The sequence below is a fragment of the Dendrobates tinctorius genome, unplaced genomic scaffold (genome assembly GCF_039654945.1).
Source record: "Dendrobates tinctorius isolate UK_male_01 unplaced genomic scaffold, ASM3965494v1 ptg000032l, whole genome shotgun sequence".
Classification (NCBI taxonomy): domain Eukaryota; kingdom Metazoa; phylum Chordata; class Amphibia; order Anura; family Dendrobatidae; genus Dendrobates; species Dendrobates tinctorius.
Genome location: NW_027361700.1, coordinates 24,315,147 through 24,338,111, shown reverse-complemented (window position 1 = coordinate 24,338,111; position 22,965 = coordinate 24,315,147). Strand labels below are relative to the sequence as shown.

Genomic DNA, 22,965 nt, shown 5'->3' with positions numbered 1-22,965 from the left:
TCCAGGGAGCTGGATGCAGTGGCACAGCAAGGAGCATGTGGCCTTCGTTGATTGCAGTTGGACAGTAGTCATACCGACGTACCTCAGTCAGTCAGGTCCTCACAAATCAACTGAGAGTTGAGACTATGGGCCCCTTTACATTTAGCGATGCACCAGCGATCCCGACCACGATACGACCCGGTCAGGATCGCTGGTGCATCGCTAAATGGTCGCTAGTGAGCTGCTACACAGGCAGATCTCACAGCGTTGCAGCAGTGGTCGTTACTTACCTTTCAGACGCGGCGATGACGTCCTCCCGCCCGCGTCCACGCGTCGCTCGACAGCGACAGCAGGAAGCCGCCGACAAGAAATGGAGCTGCACGATCTCGCGCGATCAGCGACAGACAGCGGGGGAGCCGGTCGGAGGTAAGTATCACACATAGCGATATCGCTAGCAATATCGCTGCTGCGTCCAAAAATCGGTGGTGCTTTAGCGATATTGCTAGTGATATCGCTATGTGTAAAGCCCCCTTAACTGTTAGGCGACGTAGTGACACATCTCGGGTATGGAGGTTCCCATAATAGTTTGCTGGACTGATGTAACATGTAATGGAAGTAATGTACCTCAGCGTGTAACCGTAAACTTCCTGCCTCTGGATTGTGCAGAGAAAGTATGCTTGAAATGTTGTGCCTACTATCTGATGTATATACATCTCACCAAGTTGTTCAGTAAAGAAGTTTTTATTTGGACTTCGATGTCCCTCATTCATGTCCATTACATCTGGCCTTGGCCTGCCATGTCAAGCGGCAGCATGTGGTCTGCAGAGGCGTATCGCCATGGTTCCCCATTTTCCTGATGGTGCACATTTCGGCCATGGCTTCCACCTCACCTATTACACATGGAAAGCATTTCCCAGTCTATCGCAATCCTTATATATGCTGTGATAAAATGATGCCTCTTGGTGACAAGATTACATCCTTCCAGGAAGAGCATGGTACCATTTATCCTTCTAGCATCTTCATGCAGCTACGCTGTGTATTCAGTTCCCACTCAGGAGAGGCGCAGAACAGAACACATCCTCCCTTAAGAATTATAGGGGTGGTAGGATAAATTTGCAGAAACCTAGATCTGTATTGTTCATCTTTTTCCATATTCATCGTCAGATGCTGGAATCTGGTTTTCTTCCCCTAAATCTAATCCAGCTGCTGATTGTATCTTGTGTGATGTTGCTGATCAGCACAATGTCTGCAGCGTTATCTAAGCAGTAGCTGCAGCTTTATGTGTGAAGTTCTCTACTTCCTGCTGCTCATCCATATTTAAGATGGCCTCCCCTGCAGTTTAATGGCAATTAGCTGTATAATCTGCAGTCTCTGTTCTTCACCATGCGTGCTTTCATCTAACAGGTCCCCAGAGGCTGCCACACTGCAACGTAGAGTCACAGGAGAGCAGAACCTCCTGGTTAAGTAAAACATCTTTCCCTCAATGTAATGGATGTTAACAGCATATAAGATGATCAACAAGGCTGGCTTTACACTTGCAGAAAGGGAGGTGTTGGGGGCTAGGTCCTCTTTTTGGTTTACAATTAATCTTAATCGCTTGAATAAGTAATGACCAGTTGAAATGTTAAAGTGGTTGTCCGCAATCAAGAGAAAACAGGGTAAAGGGAACTAAAAGAGTAAGAAACCAGGCATTACGAAGCAAGAGCGAGACCCATGTTTTATTAGCAGTAGTGTAGCATGAGTTGCCAGGGCCCGCGGCAAGACAAGTATTTTGCAGACCTTAACACGTGGACTCAGCATTCTGTAAGTTCCTTCCACCATGGAAACATGCTGCAATGCTTTCAAAGATAGAAGTGGGAATAGTTTATGTTGATTAATTTTTTACAACGCGGCTGGTATGATGACCGCCGCTGGACTGTGCCTATTTTGGTGAGTGTTCACCCTTGCTTTTTTCCCCGCTCTCATGCCATTTACGTGGGATCCATTATTATCTGAGGATTATCGGATTTTTGCCTGCACCCGGAGCCTGTTACCGGCCGGAACAGAGCTCGGAGACTTAGGGTACGTGCACACGCTGCGGAATCCGCTGCGGATTAATCCGCACGGATTTTGCAAAAACCGCAGATAATCCGCAGGTCCAAAGACCTGCGGATTATCTGCGGTTTTGCCTGCGGTTTGGTCCTGCGGATTCACTATCTCCACAATGGTGGAGATAGGAACCCGCAGCGGTTTCCGCAGAAAGAATTGACATGCAATTCTTTCTGCGGATTCAAAACCGCAGCAAATCCGCGCGGTTTTTTCCGCAGCGTCGGCACAGCGTTTTTTTTTTTCCATTCAAATGAATGGTACTGTACACCGCAGCTAAAACTGCTGCGTGTCCGCAGCGGCCAAAACCGCTGCGGAAACGCAGCGGAATCCGCAGCGTGTGCACACAGCCTTACTTGGTTTTGCATATCTACTGACTGGGAGGCTTCTCAAACGACTAGCAAGTATATGCCGCTGGCTTCTTCTAAAGTTACCGCTCAAAAGATCGCTTATAGCGGTGAACCTACTGCCTAAAAGTCTGTTCATACTGGTGAACCACCTGGCGTTTTCCACCGCACGCCTCTTCAGAGGTAAGTCACAGTGGGGATATGTTTAAACCACATTGATAGCACTTTATGGTTCCCTCAGTGCATTTGTTTTTATTCACGTCTGCACAGTTATATTGTTAGCAGGTGCTTTTAACTATTAGAGCGCAATCCCGATAATTTTCTCAAATTATTAGAGCGTAACCCTGACACTTTATTACCCTTCTTGGGGTGTGATTTTGCATTTTCAGATCTAAAACGTCTGTTTTCGTTTTGTCTTCCCCTTTTTTTTCCTGTAGTTTGATCAATCAAACCTCATTACCTTCTAGCATCTAATGCACATGAGTCTATTATCTTGAACTTACAGGTAAATATTTTTATTTTCTATTGATTCACAGCGCGAGTATTATTTTGTTTAATTGGTTATTTATTTTGATTAATAAACTGCAAAGTGAATAAACAAAAGAGAAATTTAAATCAAATTATTATTTGGTGGGACCACCTTTGCCTTTAAAACTGCATCAAAGAATCAATTCTTCTACATACACTAGAATTGTTTTTGAAGGAAATTGGAAAGGAGATTGTTCCAAACATCTTGGAGAACTAACCACAGATCTTCTGTCGATGTAGGCTTGTGCAAATACTGATTTTTGCATGTGATCCCACAGAAACTCAGGGCTCTGAAGTAGGACAACAACACCAAATATTTATAGCTAATGTCATTAAGAAATATCTTCAGCATAAAGAGAAACAAGGAGTCCTGGAAGTGATGATATGGCCCCATAGAGCACAAGCCTACATTTGCAGAAGATCTGTGATTCTCCAAGATGTTTGGAACAACCTTCCTACCAAATTCTTACCGAGTTCCTTCAAAAGTGATGCTGTTATGAAGGCAAACGGTGGTCCCACCAAATATTGATTTGATTTAGATTTCTCTTTTATTCATTCACTTTGCATTTTGTTAATTAATAAAAATAAACTATTAATACTAACAACACTTCTATTTTTTGAAGAATTCTTACTTTGCAGCATTTTCCCATACCTGGCTAAAACCTTTCCGCAGTATTGCATATGTTTTACTTTTTTTAATGTAACTATTTTATTGCCATATCTCTAACCTGTAGCTTTTGGGTTAGATAATATGTAAAATTACTATAATGTGATTTTTTTCTTTTTGCAGGGGACACTTTCATAAATTTGGAATAGCTTTTTTTTTTACAAAACTACACGTGAGAAGAAAGGTGGTAAGTTGCGGGAGATCATAGCGGGCAAGCTGAGTTTGTACTCTGCATAGGCAGGGACTGAGATGACAAATCTCATTTCATTATCCTGAGAGCTTTGTCATCTCAGGCACTACGTCTGGGCAATGCTTCAAGAAGAAACTTAGTGCAGTGGTGACCTAGCGCAGTGGCGTCCTAGCTCATTTGACCATATACGCAGGGAAAGGGGGGGGCAAAATTTTTGACCTCCGTAGAATTTGGGACCTGGGGCAACCGCCTCTGTGGCCTTCCACTTGCTATGCTACTGCCTATCAGCACTGGTTCATATAGTGTCTGGTGCAGAAAACTCCCTTCACATGCCTTTATACTGGATATGAAAAATGGGTTTTGAGATGAGACTATGGTGGTCACAGTCCAACACATATTCAAATCTAAACACTGTCAGGGCAGGAGTCTGGATAAAAGTACAACCTTGTCACTACTCCCACTTGTAAAGGGGGTATTACGCAAACTGGGTGCAAAATCTTTAATTGCTTATAATCTTCTTTATTGTAGGTTCATTTTCAATTATTCCAAATATTTTTGTTCTTTTGTATCCAGATAAAGGAACCAAAGTTTGAAGGAAGATATTATGGGATACAAAATAAATAAGTACCGGTAAATATGAAATATTTCTGTACTCCAATTTAATGGGGCTGTAAAGTACCACAACTGTCCACAGGTTATAAGTGGTATCTGCTTAGAGCCAAGTATTTCAGTGACGATGAGTTTCAGTACGTACTATACAAAATCCATGGACGGATGTGGCGACATGTGGTTGATGTGTATGTTTCTTTAAACATCTACTGTATAACTCCATTATGGAGCGTACCCATGGCTAATACCAGTATCCAATGCTAGGCAAGGAAGTGGTGCTAATCAGGATTGGAACGTTGGCATACATCTCATCCTTTCCAGCAAGACCGGTATTCAGAACTGGAAGTTCCAGGACCTACTGTGCCGTCATGGGGGGAGACGTTCCTGTTGGCATTGTACTGGTCATATAATACTATACTTCCGGCATCCATTGATGTAGATCACAAGTGCAGCTAAATGATTACCTTGTCTAGGGGAACAACTCAAGGGTCCATATTACCAAGCAGGGAGCACCCCATATTGCAAGTTCAGGTCTGAGTTTTACTGTACATATTAAATGATTGTGGGGTGTATTGCCCAAGAAATATTATTTGTGATGGTACTTCACCTGTCAGTTACTGGGCTCAGCTTAATAATGGCACATTTACATGTTTGTATTTCTAAAATAAACCCCTATAATATTGTATATTATATAATGTAGTGGTCTATTAGTTTTCACATACGAGTGCAATACGTGTTTTTCACGGCTAGCACTCATACTTACAAGAGTGAATGGGATAAATCACGTGTGTGACGTTCCGCGGGCGGAGTGGTCTGTGCAAAATCATGGAGACATGTCCGATTTTCATCAGAGTGTTCAGATCAGAATCGACAATGCAAGTCTATGGGTCTGTGAAAAAAATTGGACATCCGAGTGCGGTCCGATTTTCACGGACTGTTACATATGAAAAGAATAGAGGATTTTTTTTCCCTTTTCACATACAAGAAAAACTAATGACACACTGACCAAACTTGGATGGTTAAAAATAACTGATGAAACTCGGTCAGTTTTTCCCGTACATGACAAAAACTGTGACATGTGAATGAGCTCTAAAGCGACATTGTATTCTACTGCCTGAGGTTTTGATCACAGCAACAAGAGTCTACACAAAAAGAAATGGATGCTCCAAGTTCATGCCTATGTTTAAGCATAAATAAAAATGTAGGCAACACATATATATATATATATATATAAAAAAAAAAACATAAATTGATCACAAGGCATGTTGTAAACGCTGTTTAATGGCTGAGTGCTTTCTCTATATGTCCTTTCCAGTGTTTCTCCTCTGGGTCTCTTTGCCCATTTAAGTGCTAAATGTCTGCAGCTTGCCAAAATAAGCTTAAAATAAACAGATATAAAACATTTATACAGTTCTTCTCAGTACAAAAACCTTTACACGAACTCCAACATGGTACATGAACCCGTCCAGACGAGCTCCAACCTGACCACGCTATACAGCCTAAAGGTGCATACGCACCTTTGGGCTACATAAGTGCACAGGTGTCTACACAGACTTATAAGAACATGAATACTTGCACACGTTACACCTATATAGATATATAGGTCTATATGTATAAGAGTGGGCTTATGCATGCACACAGCAGGGCTTATCTGATGCCATGTTGCCAAGTCATTGTCCATAGCAGCCAACTGCACTAACTTATTCAGTATCCTTATTTGATGAGTACGATGTGTATTATATGACAAGAATCAAATAGATAAGTGCTGGGATTATGCCTAAGAGAAAAGCCAACGGCCTCCATTAATCAAAACTTTGATGAATGGAAATCCAGCGAAATCCAGCGTAAAAGACTTTGAAAAGCCACAAAATTTGGGGGCAAGGTGAAGCTACTCAAAAATTTAGCGACTTTTGGCATTTTCACACCGGTTTTGTCCAGTTTTGAGAAAGGAGCTTGGGGTGTGGCAACCCTCGTTTGTCAAATTGATGATGAGCGGTGCCGTCCGCGATACGACTGGAGTAAAACTTGTTGCAAAGCATTTCCTTCCTGCCTCACCTGATTCATTAAGAGACATGCGCCTCTTAAGGAATCAGGCGCCTCGTACTCCAGTTTGCATCCTCATCAAGACTGGCATAAAAAAATTGGGGCCAATGTATCTACGTGTCTATGGTAGAATCTAGAAGAGTAATTCCAGTTTCACAAGAAAATGACTATAGTGCAGGACTGCGATTTATGCCGACAACCTGCAATACGGACCTCCAGAGTGCCTGTTCTGCGGCTTACACTAAAATACCCTGCTTGTTGCTCTTACCGTATTCAGTGCTGTACAGTACTATGACGCTGGCTCCCGTACTGCCAGTTATCGGCAGAAATCACTAATAGAGTGATTTGGTAAAATGATCATGCTGCAGATTCCTGCGCTATAATTGTTTTCTTGTGAAAACGGAGACACGCTTTTATGTGTGGTTGTCAGAGCACACTGGGGATTCTAGTATCCCAACTGAACACCAGTGACGACAGACTGGACCATGGATAATAATGCCAAACAAAAGTGATGTTTGTATTATGATATTTGCCGCAACGTTAAAGGGGTTTTCTGGGCAGAAAAATTTAAAAGACAAAGAAAAATCTGTCTGTCTCTGTAATAAGTCACCAAACGATCCAATTACCTTTATTTATTTGTTGCGCTCCCCTTCAGCCATCTTAGTGGTCTATTACTTACATCCTGAATTTTCTGCCAGTTCTCCCTGTGTGCCCCTAGACTACATTTCCTAAACTCACACACTCCCACGATCTGTGCCTGCCCATTCCACCTACAAAGTACCATCCTGAGTCTCTTTTACAGTCTCAAGAAGGATAAATCCCTGCACACATAATTTCTCATTCCTCACACTCCACCTACTATGCACTGTCTAGAGACTATCCACCAGACAATAATGTTCCAGTTGCTGACACTAGCATCACACAGGCTAAGTGTACTTCCGGGGTGCAATGACATATCTAATGTATTCATTTATTATAATGTAATCTAGCACTCTGGAAAGTGTACGTACCCAGAAAACCCCTTTACGGTAATAATACCTATGCCATTCAGCTGGGTAGGTCATGAGCACATACGTTAAGGTAAAAATAGGATATGATATATCCTACCTCTGAAAGATTGTATGCCTCATAGATTTCTAGCTATTGGGATGTCTTCATCATCCCTGGTGCCCATATAATGGTGGACGTAAAGGGTCATCATATACCTATTACCCTTAAAGGGGTTATCCAGCCAAACAGCCAGTTTAAAAAAAAACAAAAAAAACAGATCAACATAGTTAAAGTAGTAAAACAAGTCATAGTCCCTTTACCAATTTCCTGACACTTTAGTGTCACCACTTTCCATAACCCTGCCAGTCTCTGTAATGCCTGCTACAGTGATTTCACCCCAACAGAGACATGTGACCACTGCAGCCCATTACTGTATGTAGCTGGCTGCAGCGGTCACATGTCCATGTCAGTACTTAATAGCTGCTACAGGAAATGCCAAGACTGGCAAGTGACAGGTAAATGTAACAGGAGCAGGAGGGATTGGTGAGTTTGACTTATTTTAACCCATTCTGTGATGCTTTAAAAAAAATAAAATAAAAAACCTCTTGCTTTATAGACCCTTTAAGTACTGTGTACACTTTAGAATACAGCTGAACCTGCTATTTGCAATCAGACCAGCTGACCATCTAATGTTTACAGGGGTCTTCCAACATCTGCCAAGGGGAGAGACAAGGATTGGGTGGTTGGATTTCAACATAATCGATCAAATTTGTCTTAGGGGAGATAAGCCTCTGCAAGAGGTGTCTGACTATGGCTTATTTCCCTCTCCCTATACAGAACACATGCATAATTGGTCGAGTCCAAGGTATGGTGCGGTAGATAGATTTTGGAGGAATAAGCAGGGATGGGTAAGGAGACACCTCCTCGTACTGATACGTTGGCAGTTTACCCCAAATGTTCAGAATTTTCCATGTTTGGTTGGTGTTATCATGTAACCCCCTCCCTCCCCTACTTATCTTCATGTCCATGATCTGGCTCTCTCCAGGTTTCATGTCCTCATGTACTGTAACATATATTTATATTATACACATTTGTATGTCAGTGCATCCTCTATCATTTAAATATACCCACTATACACCCACCTCCCAAAATACAACACGTACTATATACAGCAAGATTTCTATACTCCCATTAATACTTCTGTACATAACCTTGTATCCTGTCAAACTTCAAATGCAGGAAGTTAACCCAATATATATATATATGTATTCATATAGAATTATTACCCTTCGATTTCCCCCAATAAGAAAATAGCACAAAGTGAATTGTACATGTCATCTTCTTACAAAAATATCTCCCGGTCTATAGCCTACTGTATAACACCCATTCCTCCTTTGAGAGGGTGTTAGAATTCTCCTTTCTTAGTGCATCACAGCGTAGGAGGATACTTCTGTCCATTACTGACCAGACCCATGCAGCACAATCTATGTAGCTATATCTGAGCATACAGCACCCTGTGCCGTATATGTTCTGATTGGCATACAGTGCTCCGGTCACTGTGCATTAGGCTCCAGTTTGTAAGACAGCTCAAAAAGCAAGTTCTGATTGTCGATCACTTGAAACTGACGCACGTAAGCTTTATTCTGTAAGTGAGTCGGGGAGACATCTGTGTCCAGCCCTAAAGTAAGATAAATGTAGAGTAAAGAGAAAAAGAAAATGAAATTAGGATTACGCCCCAAATAAGGACTACTGACAAATAGAACATTTTTCTGATTCACATTGAGGCAATACCAGTTTCCACCACATGGTGGCATTAAGAATACAGTTCGGTGACTAGAAATAGGCTATGAAGCTGGAAACTGACATACAGGTACCAATATGATCTAATTATCGATTAGACTGTAACATAACATAACATTTCACGTAGCTATACCAATAGTGAGCAACTGGTGTCCCTTTGCCTTCATTTAAATCAGTATAGTGCAGTGTGTACCGTACGCAGCTCCGTGTATGGGTTCTACTGCCTGTTTACACATTCTGCATACATATGCACCTACATTGCACAGTGACTGGGGTCCTGTGTCCCCCTTTTGCAGTGCACCTGTGATTTTACATGCACAGTTTCTGTCCATAATGAAAGACATATCCCGAAATAGCTGAATAGTCCATGAGCCAAGAGCCAATTTTGACGATATCGGTACTACCCGGAGTGACTAATTCTCTTTGGTGTTTTTAGGTAGATGCATGTCTGTAGTTTATGTTTTGATATGATAGCCCTTGCACATCAGTAGCTTAACCCCTTCAGGCCTATTTGTACCCAAATGCCTAGGCCATTTTTTGTAAATCTGACCTGTCACTTCATGCGGTAATAACTTTGGGACGCTATCACCTACCCACGCCATTCTGAGATTGTTTTCTCGTGACATATTGTACTTCATGGTAGTGCTAATTGTGAGTCAATAGATTTTACCTTTCTGCATAAAAAAAATTACAAAATACACGAAAATTTGGGAAAAATTCGCTATTTTTGAACTTTGATATTCTCTACTTTTTACAAAAATGCTGATACCCCCCATAACAGTTATTAGTTTACATTCTCCACATGTCTACTTCACATTGGCATAATTTTGGAAATGAAATTTTATATTTTTCGGATGTGATAAGGCTCATAGTTTTATACGCAATTTTTAAAGTTTACGACTAAATTTCCAAAACCCATTTTTCCAAGGACCAAGTCAGTTCGGACGTCACTTTATGGGTCTGGTATAACAGAACCCACCCTTACATTACCCCATTTTGCAAACTACACCCCTCAAGGTGTCCAAAACGGATTTTCAAAACTTTGTTAACCCCTTAGGTGTTGCACAGGAATTCAAGCAAAATGACAGTGAAATATCAAAATTTCAATTTTTTGGCAGATATTCCATTGTAATCCAATTTTACCTGCAACCCAGCAAGGGTTAACAGCAAACCCAAACCCAAAATTGGTTACCCCAATTCCGCAGTTTATAGAAACACCCCACATGTACACGTAAACTAAATTATGGGCGCGCAAGAGGGCTCAGCACAGAAGGAGAGCTAGGCGGTTTTTGGGATAATAGATTACACTGGAAGAAATCCAGTGGGCCATGTCATATTGGAGAGACCCTGAGGTACCCCCAGAGTGGAAACCCCCAAAAGGTTACCGCATTTTGGAAACTACACCCCCTAAGGAATGTTTTAGGGGGTATAGTAACCACATTGACCCAACAAGCGCTCCATTGGAGTTTCATGCACTTGGTTGAGGAAATTAAAAAGTACGTTTTTTTTACCGGAAAAAGTCGCTTTAGTCCCACATTTTTCATTTTGAAAAGGGGGACCAGGAAAAAGTACACCCCACTTTTTATTCCCCATTGTCTCCCGAACACGGCAATACCACAAGTGTTGTCTAAAACCACAGTATTGGCGCATATGGGAGGGGGAGGATGTGTGGTGTAGTGTTTTTGTTTTTTTTAACTTTCTTTTACACTTTTTGCCTGCCTGCCCAGACTTGCTGGGACTTGTGGTACCACAAGTTCCAGCGAGTGCAGGCAGGTCCGGCCAGCCTGCACAGTGCAGCGATCGTCCCTGTATGAGACCCTGTGCTGACAGGATCTGGTAAATGCACCAATCGCTCCACAGGCACGAACCCCTGCAGCGAATCACGCCATATTTTACAAGGCATGCTGCGATTCGCTGGGCTATATAGCCCAGCGAATCACAGTGATTCTAGCTGCAGGGGGTCGGCGCGATGGCCACACACGGCGAGGGAACAAGCCCTGCTGCCGGTAAGTGCGGCCATCTACCCCTGATCCCCGCGCGATTAGCGGCGGGGACGCTAAAGGGGTTGTGCCGTACTAGTACTGCTCTTGTCCTTTGGTCCAGGACGAGAGAGCAGTACTCGTACGGCGCTCGGTGCCAAGGGTTTTAATGTTTTTCTTTGTGTTTGCAGGTGTTTACTGACATATCTATTGGCATGATGGAAGTACCAGCGAGGAAGAAATCACGGATCGACTGTATCATACACTGCTCTAATGATGACAGTGTCACGGGGGCTTAGTTCAACTAAGGCTGAAATACCCGGGGCCCCTGTGGTGTCCCTTTACTAGGGGAAACCCTGTCTGACCCTGAACCCAGGGTTTTTGCTGAAGGTGCAAATGCCTGAGCCTCCGGACCTTTCCTTATCTCCTGCTCAGCCCTGCACTTAACCCTCCACCCTCCAACCAGTGAGGAGTCACACCACCAAAGCTCCCACACAAATAATGACAGACAGGGAGAACTTAAACTGCACTGCGCCGCACACACACAGGAATAAACAGTAATGTGAACAGGGCACAACTAAACACAAATATGGGAAGGAGAAAGGATAACGACGGATCATACGACACCAGATATGAATCTCTCTCTCTTGAACACCTCCACTCCAGACCGGAACCACTTGGTATGAAACACAAGCTATAATCGGCGACGCCCATAGGCCAGCATGACTATTTAAAGACCGTGGGCGTGACTAACCATCCAACCTGGTCTCCAGCAGGATTAACCCCCGAGAGCCTGAAGATCAGGCCGGCGCCACTGAGGCTATAGTGGCTGGAGGTGGAACTACCTCTGCCTGCCGGATGCTGTGGTGTGAACAGCGTCCGACATGACAGTACCCCGTCTTCTACGAGGGACCCCAGGGCCCTCAAGACTCATAGGACCCGGCTTGTCCGGATGACGACGGTGAAAAGAACTGACCAGCCGATCCGCATGTATGTCTGAGGCTGGAACCCAAGACCTCTCCTCTGGACCATACCCCCGCCAGTGCACCAAATACTGAAGAGTACGGCGTACTACTCGAGAGTCCACTACCTTGGCGACCTCGAACTCTAACTCGCCATCCACCATGACTGGAGGTGGCATCGGCGTCGTGTCCACCAAGCCTACCACCTTTTTCAATAAAGCCCTGTGAAACACGTTGTGTATCTTGTACACCGCGGGAAGTTCCAAGCGATAAGCTACTGGATTAATGATGGCAGAAATCCTAAAAGGCCCAATAAACCTTGGACCCAGTTTTAAAGAAGGGATTTTGAGTTTTATGTTCTTCGTAGCTAACCACACCCATTCACCCACATACAGGTCCGGACCTGGCACGCGTCTACTGTCAGCCACCCGTTTGTACCTGGCACTCATGCTCAACAAACGCTGTTTCACCCGCCTCCAGACTGATGACAATTGGGCTCCTAGCTGATCCTCCTCCGGGACACCCCCGGAGTCACCCTGACGTAAGGTACAAAACTGAGGATGTTGACCGTACACACAAAAGAATGGAGACTCTCCTGATGACTCTTGGCGGTGATTATTTAATGCGAATTCGGCCAGAGGAAGGAAAGTAGACCACTCCTCCTGGTTGTCGGACACAAAGCATCGTAAATACTGTTCTAGATTTTGGTTCATGCGCTCAGTTTGTCCATTAGACTGTGGATGAAACGCCGATGAATGTGACAACTTGATCCCCAACCTTGAGCAAAAAGCTTTCCAAAACCTCGCCACAAATTGCGTACCCCTATCAGATACTATGTCAGACGGTACTCCGTGGAGTCTGACCACCTCCTTCACAAATACCTGAGCCAACGTCTTAGCATTGGGCAAAGAGGACAACGCCACAAAATGCGCCATCTTTGAAAAACGGTTAACCACCACCAGGATGACCGTGTTCCCTGCTGAGGCTGGCAAGTCAGTGATAAAATCCATGGAGATTTCTGTCCATGGCCTATTGGGTACCCCCAGAGGCTGTAGCGTGCCAGCAGGACGGGTTCGGGGTGACTTAGCCCTAGCGCACGTGATGCAAGCTGCCACGTACGAGACCACGTCCTGCCGGATTTTGGGCCACCAGAAACGACGCGATACCAGCTCTAAGGTGCCCTTCACCCCTGGGTGACCAGCCAGTACCGAATCGTGGTGTTCCTTCAACACCTTAGGCCGAAGATGCAGGGGTACAAATGATTTGTTGGCGGGAAGTCCTGGTGGTACCTCCTCTTGGGCCTCGGCAATCTCCGCCTCTACCTCAGTCGTGAGAGCCGAGACCACTACCCCTTTCTGGAGGATGGGTACCGGCTCTTCCCGAGGTTCTCCCCCCGGAAAACACCTAGACAAAGCATCCGCCTTGGTGTTTTTAGCCCCGGGACGGTACGTCACAAGAAAATTGAAACGAGTAAAAAACAATGCCCAGCGAGCCTGCCTAGGAGACAGACGCTTGGCCGACTCCAGGTAGAGCAGATTCTTATGGCCGATTATAATGTCACGGGGGCTTAGTTCAACTAAGGCTGAAATACCCGGGGCCCCTGTGGTGTCCCTTTACTAGGGGAAACCCTGTCTGACCCTCAACCCAGGGTTTTTGCTGAAGGTGCAAATGCCTGAGCCTCCGACCTTTCCTTATCTCCTGCTCAGCCCTGCACTTAACCCTCCACCCTCCACCCAGTGAGAAGTCACCACCAAAGCTCCCACACAAATAATGACAGACAGGGAGAACTTAAACTGCACTGCGCCGCACACACACAGGAATAAACAGTAATGTGAACAGGGCACAACTAAACACAAATATGGGAAGGAGAAAGGATAACGACGGATCATACGACACCAGATATGAATCTCTCTCTCTTGAACACCTCCACTCCAGACCGGAACCACTTGGTATGAAACACAAGCTATAATCGGCGACGCCCATAGGCCAGCATGACTATTTAAAGACCGTGGGCGTGACTAACCATCCAACCTGGTCTCCAGCAGGATTAACCCCCGAGAGCCTGAAGATCAGGCCGGCGCCACTGAGGCTATAGTGGCTGGAGGTGGAACTACCTCTGCCTGCCGGATGCTGTGGTGTGAACAGCGTCCGACATGACAGTCAGTGATGATCTGGCGTCCCTACAGGATTTGGACTCCTGGAAAACATTGCTTAGGGTTGCAGAGATCAGACAGCATGAATCCGTCCTGGAAGCAGCTAAGGGCCTTGAAGAACGAGAAATACCACACATACAATATCACCGTAAATGTCGTCTCTTTACAATGAAGAAGTCACTGGATTCTATCCTTGCCAAGGGTGTCAATGTCGAAACAGCAAGCGAAATCCCCAGGAGGAGGCTACCGAGGGGTACCCCCAGTGATAGCAGGGTGTATGCCAAAGTATGTATGTTCTGCGAGAAGTCAAGCAAGTATCTCAAAGGAGAAAAAACAAGGGAGCCAATCGTCCAGTGTGTTGAGCTACGAGCAGATGAGACGATCCGCAGAGCAGCGATAAGGAAAGGCACACAGAGAATCCTTGGTTTACTTAGCAGAGACCTTGTTGCTTCAGAGGGGCACTACCACAAGTCGTGCTACAAATTATTCACAAAAGATGATTCCCAAGTGGCCTGTAGGTCTGGTGCAGCAGAAAATCAGGAAGAAAGCAAGGAAGTACGCTACGGAGAGGCAGAGAGAGAAGCCCTTGAGGAACTCTTCTTGTATACAAGGACTGAATTGTTCCCAAACCCAGAAGTACTGCCTATGATAAACCTCACATCTAGGCTTCAGAGATGCATGATGTCCAGTGGTATCATCAAACTGAAACCATCGACAAAGAAACATGTTCGCCGAAAACTTGAAACAGAGTTTGGTGAATCACTCCGCTTTCTCTCCGATGAGAAAGGTAAGCTTCTAGTCTATCCATATAGCCTATCAATGGACGACCTTGCCCGGCAAGCACACAGCATGACAAAAGATCTGCAAGAAGCAAGAGCCGCTAACTCTGGAGATGTCGTAACCAAAGCAGCAATGCAGCTGAGGAATGAGATCAAGAAGCAAGATGTGAGTCAGCCATGGCCTCCCGATACAGATCAGAATGTCGTTCCTGCATTAGTCACTCAATTCCTGCAAACCCTGCTTACAGGAGATTGTGAGTGCCAAACTCCCTCTGAAAGAGCTCAACGTCTTGCCACATCCTTCGGCAGTGACTTGGTTTTTGCTGTTACCAATGGAAAGACAAAGCCACCCAAGCACGTACTGCTGTCCTTTGCAATTAAGTCTTTGACCGGCAATACAGAACTGGTTCGAACTCTGAATCGTCTTGGCCACTGTGTGTCATATTCAACGGCTGAGGAGATCGATACAGCCCTTTGTATCCAGAAGTTGGAATGTTCAACGGATGACATCCCAATGCCAGCAAATATCTACCCTGGTGTGTTCACAACCTTGGCCTGGGATAACATTGACAGACTTGAGGAGACACTAAGTGGAGCAGGTACATCTCATAGAATCAATGGCATCGCTGTTCAGTCCAATGTTGCATGCTCTGTGACAAAAGTCCTGCCAGATGTAACCAAGTCGAAGAAAAGAAGCATAATTCCGACAGAATTAATGCTACCAATATACAATGTTGGGCGGCGAGGAGGGCCACCCAGGATTGAGACTGCGAATGTTAACACTACCGAGGAGGTCCAGGATTCAAAAACCAAGAACCATATCTGGCTTCTGGTTAGAATATCAGACCATGAGGATCAGACCATTAGCAGTTGGACTGGGTTCAACATCCAAATCCGCAGCGACATTGTTGTGGCCCAGGACACTGTAAGCTACCTGCCCACTATCAATGCTCCTGCAACAGCCATGTCCACTGTGAATGAAGTCTTGGAGCAAACACATGCCATCATGCAGACCCTGAAGCTTAACAGAATTGTGTGCGTGTTTGATCAAGCACTCTATGCCAAAGCTGCCGAGGTTATCTGGAAAAAGGAGAAGTTCCAGAACATTATAATTAGAATGGGTGTCTTCCACACAATCTGTAATATCCTCTCCATCATAGGTAAGAGATTTCAGGATGCAGGCCTTAGAGATCTGTGTGTTGAATCCAGTGTCATCGCTGAAGGATCAGTGTCTGGAGTGATGGACGGCCGGAGGTACAACAGAGCAGTGAGACTACACAAGCTGGTCTATGAAGCACTTATGAGGCTTGCATGGAAAAACTTCCTTCCATGGCTAGAAGAAAACCATGCAAGGGACCTTCACCATCTGGATGAAACACTGAAGAACATCACAAACTTTCGCATCAGTGTGTCGCAGGGATCCTTCGAAAAGTTCTTGGATAATGAATCTTGCACACTTACCCTGAAGCTCTTTCAAGTTTATCTTGAGACCTTCAGAAATGAACAACTCTCAGCATTCTGGATGTCATACTTGGACATTGTCGAGACCATGCTGGCCCTGGTTCGAGCTTCAAGAGAAGGCAACTGGATGCTTCACCTAGGAGCAATCCGACAGATGATACCGTGGTGTTTTGCCTATGACAAGGTCAACTATGCCCGATACCTAACCTATTACTATGCTACGATGTCTCGGCTGCCCATAGACCACCCAGAGGTCCATGAATACTTCATGAAAGGTGGCTTTTCGGTCCAGATCAGTAGCAAGAATCCTTTTGGACGGATTCCTGTGGACCAGACCATCGAAGAAACAATCAACAAAGACACCCAGACACCAGGGGGCACAAAAGGCTTCAGCCTCAAAGTTGGAGCTGTCGCCAGATTCTACCTGACATCGGAGTACCGCAGCATGTACTTGAGGCAGCTGAGGGCCCTAGTAGGCCAACAATATACTGACTTCAGTCATTCAGACCTACAGGTGTCCAGGATTAGAAGAGATGAAGCCGATGTCCGATCTTTTGTTGAACTGCTGGAGACTGGTTGGTTGAACCCCTTCAACAAAGAGCATAATGGTGAACTTATCAGTTTATCAACAGCGACTGCAGCACCACCAGATGTAGCCAAAGACCTTCTAGGGGCATACAGTATAGGAGAGGATGCATATCACACATTCAAGGATGAGCGTTTGGGTACCGATACGCCAACTACACTGTTTCATGACAAGATGACGAAGAACAATCTTAAAACGTTCTCTAACATCAGAATGAAGACACACAGACAAGGCCTTGGCAAGGAGGTAATTTTGAAGGCTGACAGGAACCTATTTGGCCAGATGATACTTGTAGCTGAGAACAGAAAGCTACAAATGAGTGATGTCTTGACTCATCCCCTGGGGCCATTGCCATGGGCACTTGCCAACGGTGATGGGTCTATCCGCAAGACCAACAAGGCTGCCCTAGCAAGGGAGTTGGAGAGGAATGCTCCTCCTGCAGAGGTGATCCCTGAGCCCTCTGCAACCATCATTGATGGGATGAGCCTGGTTCAGAAACTGAAGGGAAACGATGCAACATTTGCCCAGCTAGCAGGCACAGCAATGAGTCGCGCTATCCATGAGGGTGCTAAGAGCAAGCGCATTGATATTGTCTTTGACGTCTACAAGGAGACATCCATCAAAGATACAGAAAGAGTCAACAGATATGAAGGCACAGGGATCCATTTCAAGAACATTCAACATGGGCACAATATCCAGCAGTGGAGAAAGCTACTAAGTAATTCCTCCAACAAGGCAAGTCTCATAAAGTTTCTGGTAGAAGAATGGAAGGCGAAACACCACAGGGAGAAGCTTGAGGAGAAGGAGATGTATGTCACATGTGAGCAGCTCTGCTTTAAGATCACCAAAGAACAGTGGGAAGAGGCTGCTGACCTTAAGTCAAGTCAAGAAGAAGCAGACACACGCCTCCTTCTCCATGCTCTTCATGCAGCAGAATCTGGTTACAAGTCTGTCATCATCACTTCAGAGGATACTGATGTCATGGTCCTGTGTCTGGGCATGTGCCACAAAATCCCATCCCACCTGTTCCAGAAATGCGGTACACAGAACCGGACAAGATTCCTGGATATCACCACTCTGAGCAGAACATTGGGAGGCAGCGTGTGTGATTCATTGATTGGTATGCATGCATTTACAGTCAGTGCATTCGCTGGCCGTGGGAAGATGACGACACTCAAGCAGTTGAAGATGAACAAGACATACCAGGATGCCTTTCAGGAAGTTGGTCGTTCATGGGAAGTGTCTCCCGAACTCTTTGAGAAGTTACAGGAAATCACCTGCCACATGTACCTGCCAACTACCCAAACAACTGAGGTAAACAGGCTCCGGTATCAGCTGTTCTGTGCCAGACGTGGAGTGGTAGAGTCAAGTCAACTCTCTCCTTGCCAAGGCTGCCTTTTCATGCATGCACTGCGTGCAAACTACCAGGCTGCGATCTGGAGGAGAAGTCTGCAGAGCCAGCCATTTGTTGCAAACCCAACAGACTGCGGTTGGATGATAGATAATGACGGAAAGCTTGTTGTGAAGTGGATGCGAGGGGCACCAGCACCAGAAGCTATTATCCAGCTACTGTCCTGCAAGTGTGTGCGGTCATGCGAACTTCCTCAGTGTACTTGCCTCAGCAATGGCCTGAAGTGCACGGACATGTGCAGGTTACAGACATGCCAGAACAAGGGTATTGAAGACGAGCCAGTAGAACAACAGTCAGATTCAGAGTCTGATGTTGAAGATATTATAGAGCAACGTTATATAATTATACATACACACACAATAAATATATATATATATACACACACACACACACCTACACACACACACACACATTAGTATGGACAAGCCCATGACATGTTCAGTGTGTATTTACATAACTTGGATTAAATTTTGTTACAAATACTACATGCATTGTATTGACATTTTGGCATTTCCCCTAAATCGACCTTTAATCATTATTTTTTGGAAATATAGGTAGGATCTATTCAAAAGGTGAAAAATACCATTAACCCCTTCGCGCCGGCTGCCGTAGTGGTACGGCGAATCGGACCCGGATCATATGCCGGGCGATCGCCGCGGGTCGGGAGCCGGTTCCCGGTGCAAAGTGGTTACTGTACCTCCTAAAACATTCCTTAGGGGGTGTAGTTTCAAAAATGGGGTCACTTTTTTGGGGTTTCCACTGTGCAGGACCTCAGGGTGTCTCCAAATGTGACATGGCCCCATAGATTTCTTACAGTGAATTTTGCCGCAGCTTCGCTTACGAAGCCTGCCGTGCGCCAATACTGTGGTTTTAGACAACACTTGTGGTATTGCCATGTTCGGGAGACAATGGGGAATAAAAAGTGGGGTGTACTTTTTCCTGGTCCCCCTTTTCAAAATGAAAAATGTGGGCCTAAAGCGACATTTTTCGGTAAAAAACGTACTTTTCAATTTCCTCAACCAAGTGCATGAAACTCCAATGGAGCGCTTGTTGGGTCAAAGTGGTTACTATACCCCCTAAAACATTCCTTAGGGGGTGTAGTTTCCAAAATGCGGTAACCTTTTGGGGGTTTCCACTCTGGGGGTACCTCAGGGTCTCTCCAATATGACATGGCCCACTGGATTTCTTCCAGTGTAATCTATTATCCCAAAAACCGCCTAGCTCTCCTTCTGTGCTGAGCCCTCTTGCGCGCCCATAATTTAGTTTACGTGTACATGTGGGGTGTTTCTATAAACTGCGGAATTGGGGTAACCAATTTTGGGTTTGGGTTTGCTGTTAACCCTTGCTGGGTTGCAGGTAAAATTGGATTACAATGGAATATCTGCCAAAAAATTGAAATTTTGATATTTCACTGTCATTTTGCTTGAATTCCTGTGCAACACCTAAGGGGTTAACAAAGTTTTGAAAATCTGTTTTGGACACCTTGAGGGGTGTAGTTTGCAAAATGGGGTAATGTATGGGTGGGTTCTGTTATACCAGACCCATAAAGTGACGTCCGAAATGACTTGGTCCTTGGAAAAATGGGTTTTGGAAATTTAGTCGTAAACTTTAAAAATTGCGTATAAAACTATGAGCCTTATCACATCCGAAAAATATAAAATTTCAATTCCAAAATTATGCCAATGTGAAGTAGACATGTGGAGAATGTAAACTAATAACTGTTATGGGGGGTATCAGCATTTTTGTAAAAAGTAGAGAATTTCAAAGTTCAAAAATAGCATTTTTTCCCAAATTTTCGTGTATTTTGTAATTTTTTATGCAGAAAGGTAAAATCTATTGACTCACAATTAGCACTACCATGAAGTACAATATGTCATGAGAAAAGAATCTCAGAATGGCGTGGGTAGGTGATAGCGTCCCAATGTTATTACCGCATGAAGTGACAGGTCAGATTTACAAAAAATGGCCTAGGCATTTGGGTACAAATAGGCCTGAAGGGGTTAAGCTACTGATGTGCAAGGGCTATCATATCAAAACATAAACTACAGACATGCATCTACCTAAAAACACCAAAGAGAATTAGTCACTCCGGGTAGTACCGATATCTAGCCCGGCTCATGGACTAGAACACACACTGGACTGTTCTGCTATCTTCCATGCACTATAATGGATAGTAATAGACATCCAGTTATAATATGCGGCCTAAGGATGCAGTCCATGGCCACATCTGAAGCCCTAAGTGGACCATCACTGGGCTGTACCTAAATACCCATGCCCTTAGCCTACACTAAATAAACTTTTCCCTTATATGATGCATTGATCTTTGCAATAGCTAATCAAACTCCTGGCAAACCCAGCTACTTTGTTGCATACTCAAATCTGCTACATTGATAACTCAACCCTGCTTTATCGCAGTGCCAGCTCTGCAGTATTGGGCTCTGTTGCATACTCACCTCTGCTTTTGAGCTTCCAGTACATCTCAGCACTTCTACTCCAATTCCGCAGTGCTGAGAAAATTCTGCTACTTCATCGCAGCTGGTCTGCTCCTGAACCTTCTCTGCAACTCATCTCTGCTACACCGGTACCTCGTTGCTTAGTCTGCCCTGCACCCTTGCTGTCCTGCCACAAAAGTCTCTGTTGTTCCCACTGCTGCACCAACACCTTCTGTCCGTGCTGCACAACAGCTGCTCATCCGGATCAAGGACCCTGAGGGCGCTCCTCACCAGGTAGAAGTTAGCAAGCTAGTCTCCAATACTGGAGACTGAGAAGCCACTTTTAGTCATCACCATTCCAATTACTATGCTCTATACAGTTGGAATGAAGTGTGTACGCAGCTCAGGCGCCTAAGTGCAAAATGATTTCACACTTTGGGTGTAACCCCTTCATGCACTTACTCATTTGGCTGCTCCGGTATTTCCGCACAGTCCTCACTTTCTCTGCTATAGCGTGCTGTGAAGTGAAGAGAGAACAGTCACCATGACAACCACATACTCCCGAATCATTAAACCAAATGTTCAGCTACTTCTTTTTTTTTATCTTGTTCCAGTGGGATATTTATAGGGTAAGTATCACAGAGGGTCCTGGTCTTCAGAAAGCAAAGGATATGCTGCTGCCGAGTGTGATCTCGGGGGGTACGCACAGTGGTCTCCCCTATGTGATCTATAGGCATTCTCTCTCAGCCATGTGTTCTGTATATTGAATTTCGTGTACTAACGACAAATTAACAGCGATAAAACAAAGGTTACTATTCTTGGCCTCACCATTTTCTCCACGTTTACAAGTCCATCGAGGAACGTTTTGCTACCCTCATGTAAAAATGTAAGGTCTGTAAGAGAAGAAAGGAGGGTCAGAGAGAGACGTGACGGCCACATAGAATAAACCTAGAAGAAGACCTGTTCACACTGGCATTACGGCAGATCTACAGTGTGACTGGCCCACATGCCCTATACATTATACAGGGTGGGCCATGTATATAGATACATCTAAATAAAAGGGGAATGGTTGGTGATATCAACTTCCTGTTTGTGGCACATTAGTATATGGGAGAGGGAAAAATTTTCAAGATGGGTGGTGACTGGTGATCATGGTGGCCATTTTGAAGTCGGCCATTTTGGATCCAACTTTATAAATAGCCCACCCAGGTGTATCCATATAAATAGCCCACCCTGTGTGTGTGTGTGTATATATATGTATATATATAAAAGGAAAAAAATAGGCAGCACTCAAATTAAATGTGAAAACAGTGGATACTTTACTGATCCTCAGGTGGCAACGTTTCAACGGTGACCCGTCTTTCTCAAGCCGTTGCCACCTGAGGATCAGTAAAGTATCCACTGTTTTCACATTTAATTTGAGTGCTGCCTATTTTTTTTTCCTTTTGTTAATTTGGCTGTTTGGACACTGCTGAATAGGTTTTGCACCTACTATATGATTTTGGTAGTGCAGCCCTTTTTTCTTGATATATATATATATATATATATATATATATATATATATATATATATATCAGAATAGCGCCACGTACTTCTCTTTTCTAGAATCAAAAGTGATAAAGGGAAGGATACATCTGGTGTAATCCTTAGTGAGATTGTCAAGGACTATATTATTTTTTTACTATAGACAGGTAGTCAGTAACAGAGGCAAATACATATGTTTTACCCGATTCAGCTGCTCCACGTCAACAGAGCAACTCTTCTTCATTACGGCTGCTCTGTCGGCGGAGTGTGATTGCCAACGTCATGCTGACTGACAGCCAGCTCCAGGTAGAGGTAGCCGGCTGTCAATCAGCATGACGTCGGCAGTCACAACCTTCAAAAGAGCGTAAGAGAGCCGCTGCTCTGTCAACATGACACTGAATTGCCGACAGGCGAGATCTGTGACTGCTGTATTCCAGCAG

General features: G+C 44.6%; 1 protein-coding gene across 3 annotated transcripts in view; it reads right to left on the bottom strand.

Moving 5' to 3' along the window:
- Nucleotides 1–5,668: 5,668 nt before the first annotated feature.
- The window catches only part of RAPGEFL1 (Rap guanine nucleotide exchange factor like 1), a 97,251-nt gene continuing 79,954 nt past the window's right edge, over nt 5,669–22,965 (bottom strand). For all 3 annotated transcript variants that reach the window (XM_073572608.1, XM_073572609.1, XM_073572607.1), the window contains exons 14-16: nt 21,830–21,894; nt 21,464–21,518; nt 5,669–9,116 (exon numbers count right to left, since the gene is read on the bottom strand). In XM_073572608.1, coding sequence (XP_073428709.1) covers nt 8,992–9,116; nt 21,464–21,518; nt 21,830–21,894 — 245 coding nt within the window. In that variant the 3' untranslated portion in view covers nt 5,669–8,991. The remainder of the gene's footprint in view (nt 9,117–21,463; nt 21,519–21,829; nt 21,895–22,965) is intronic.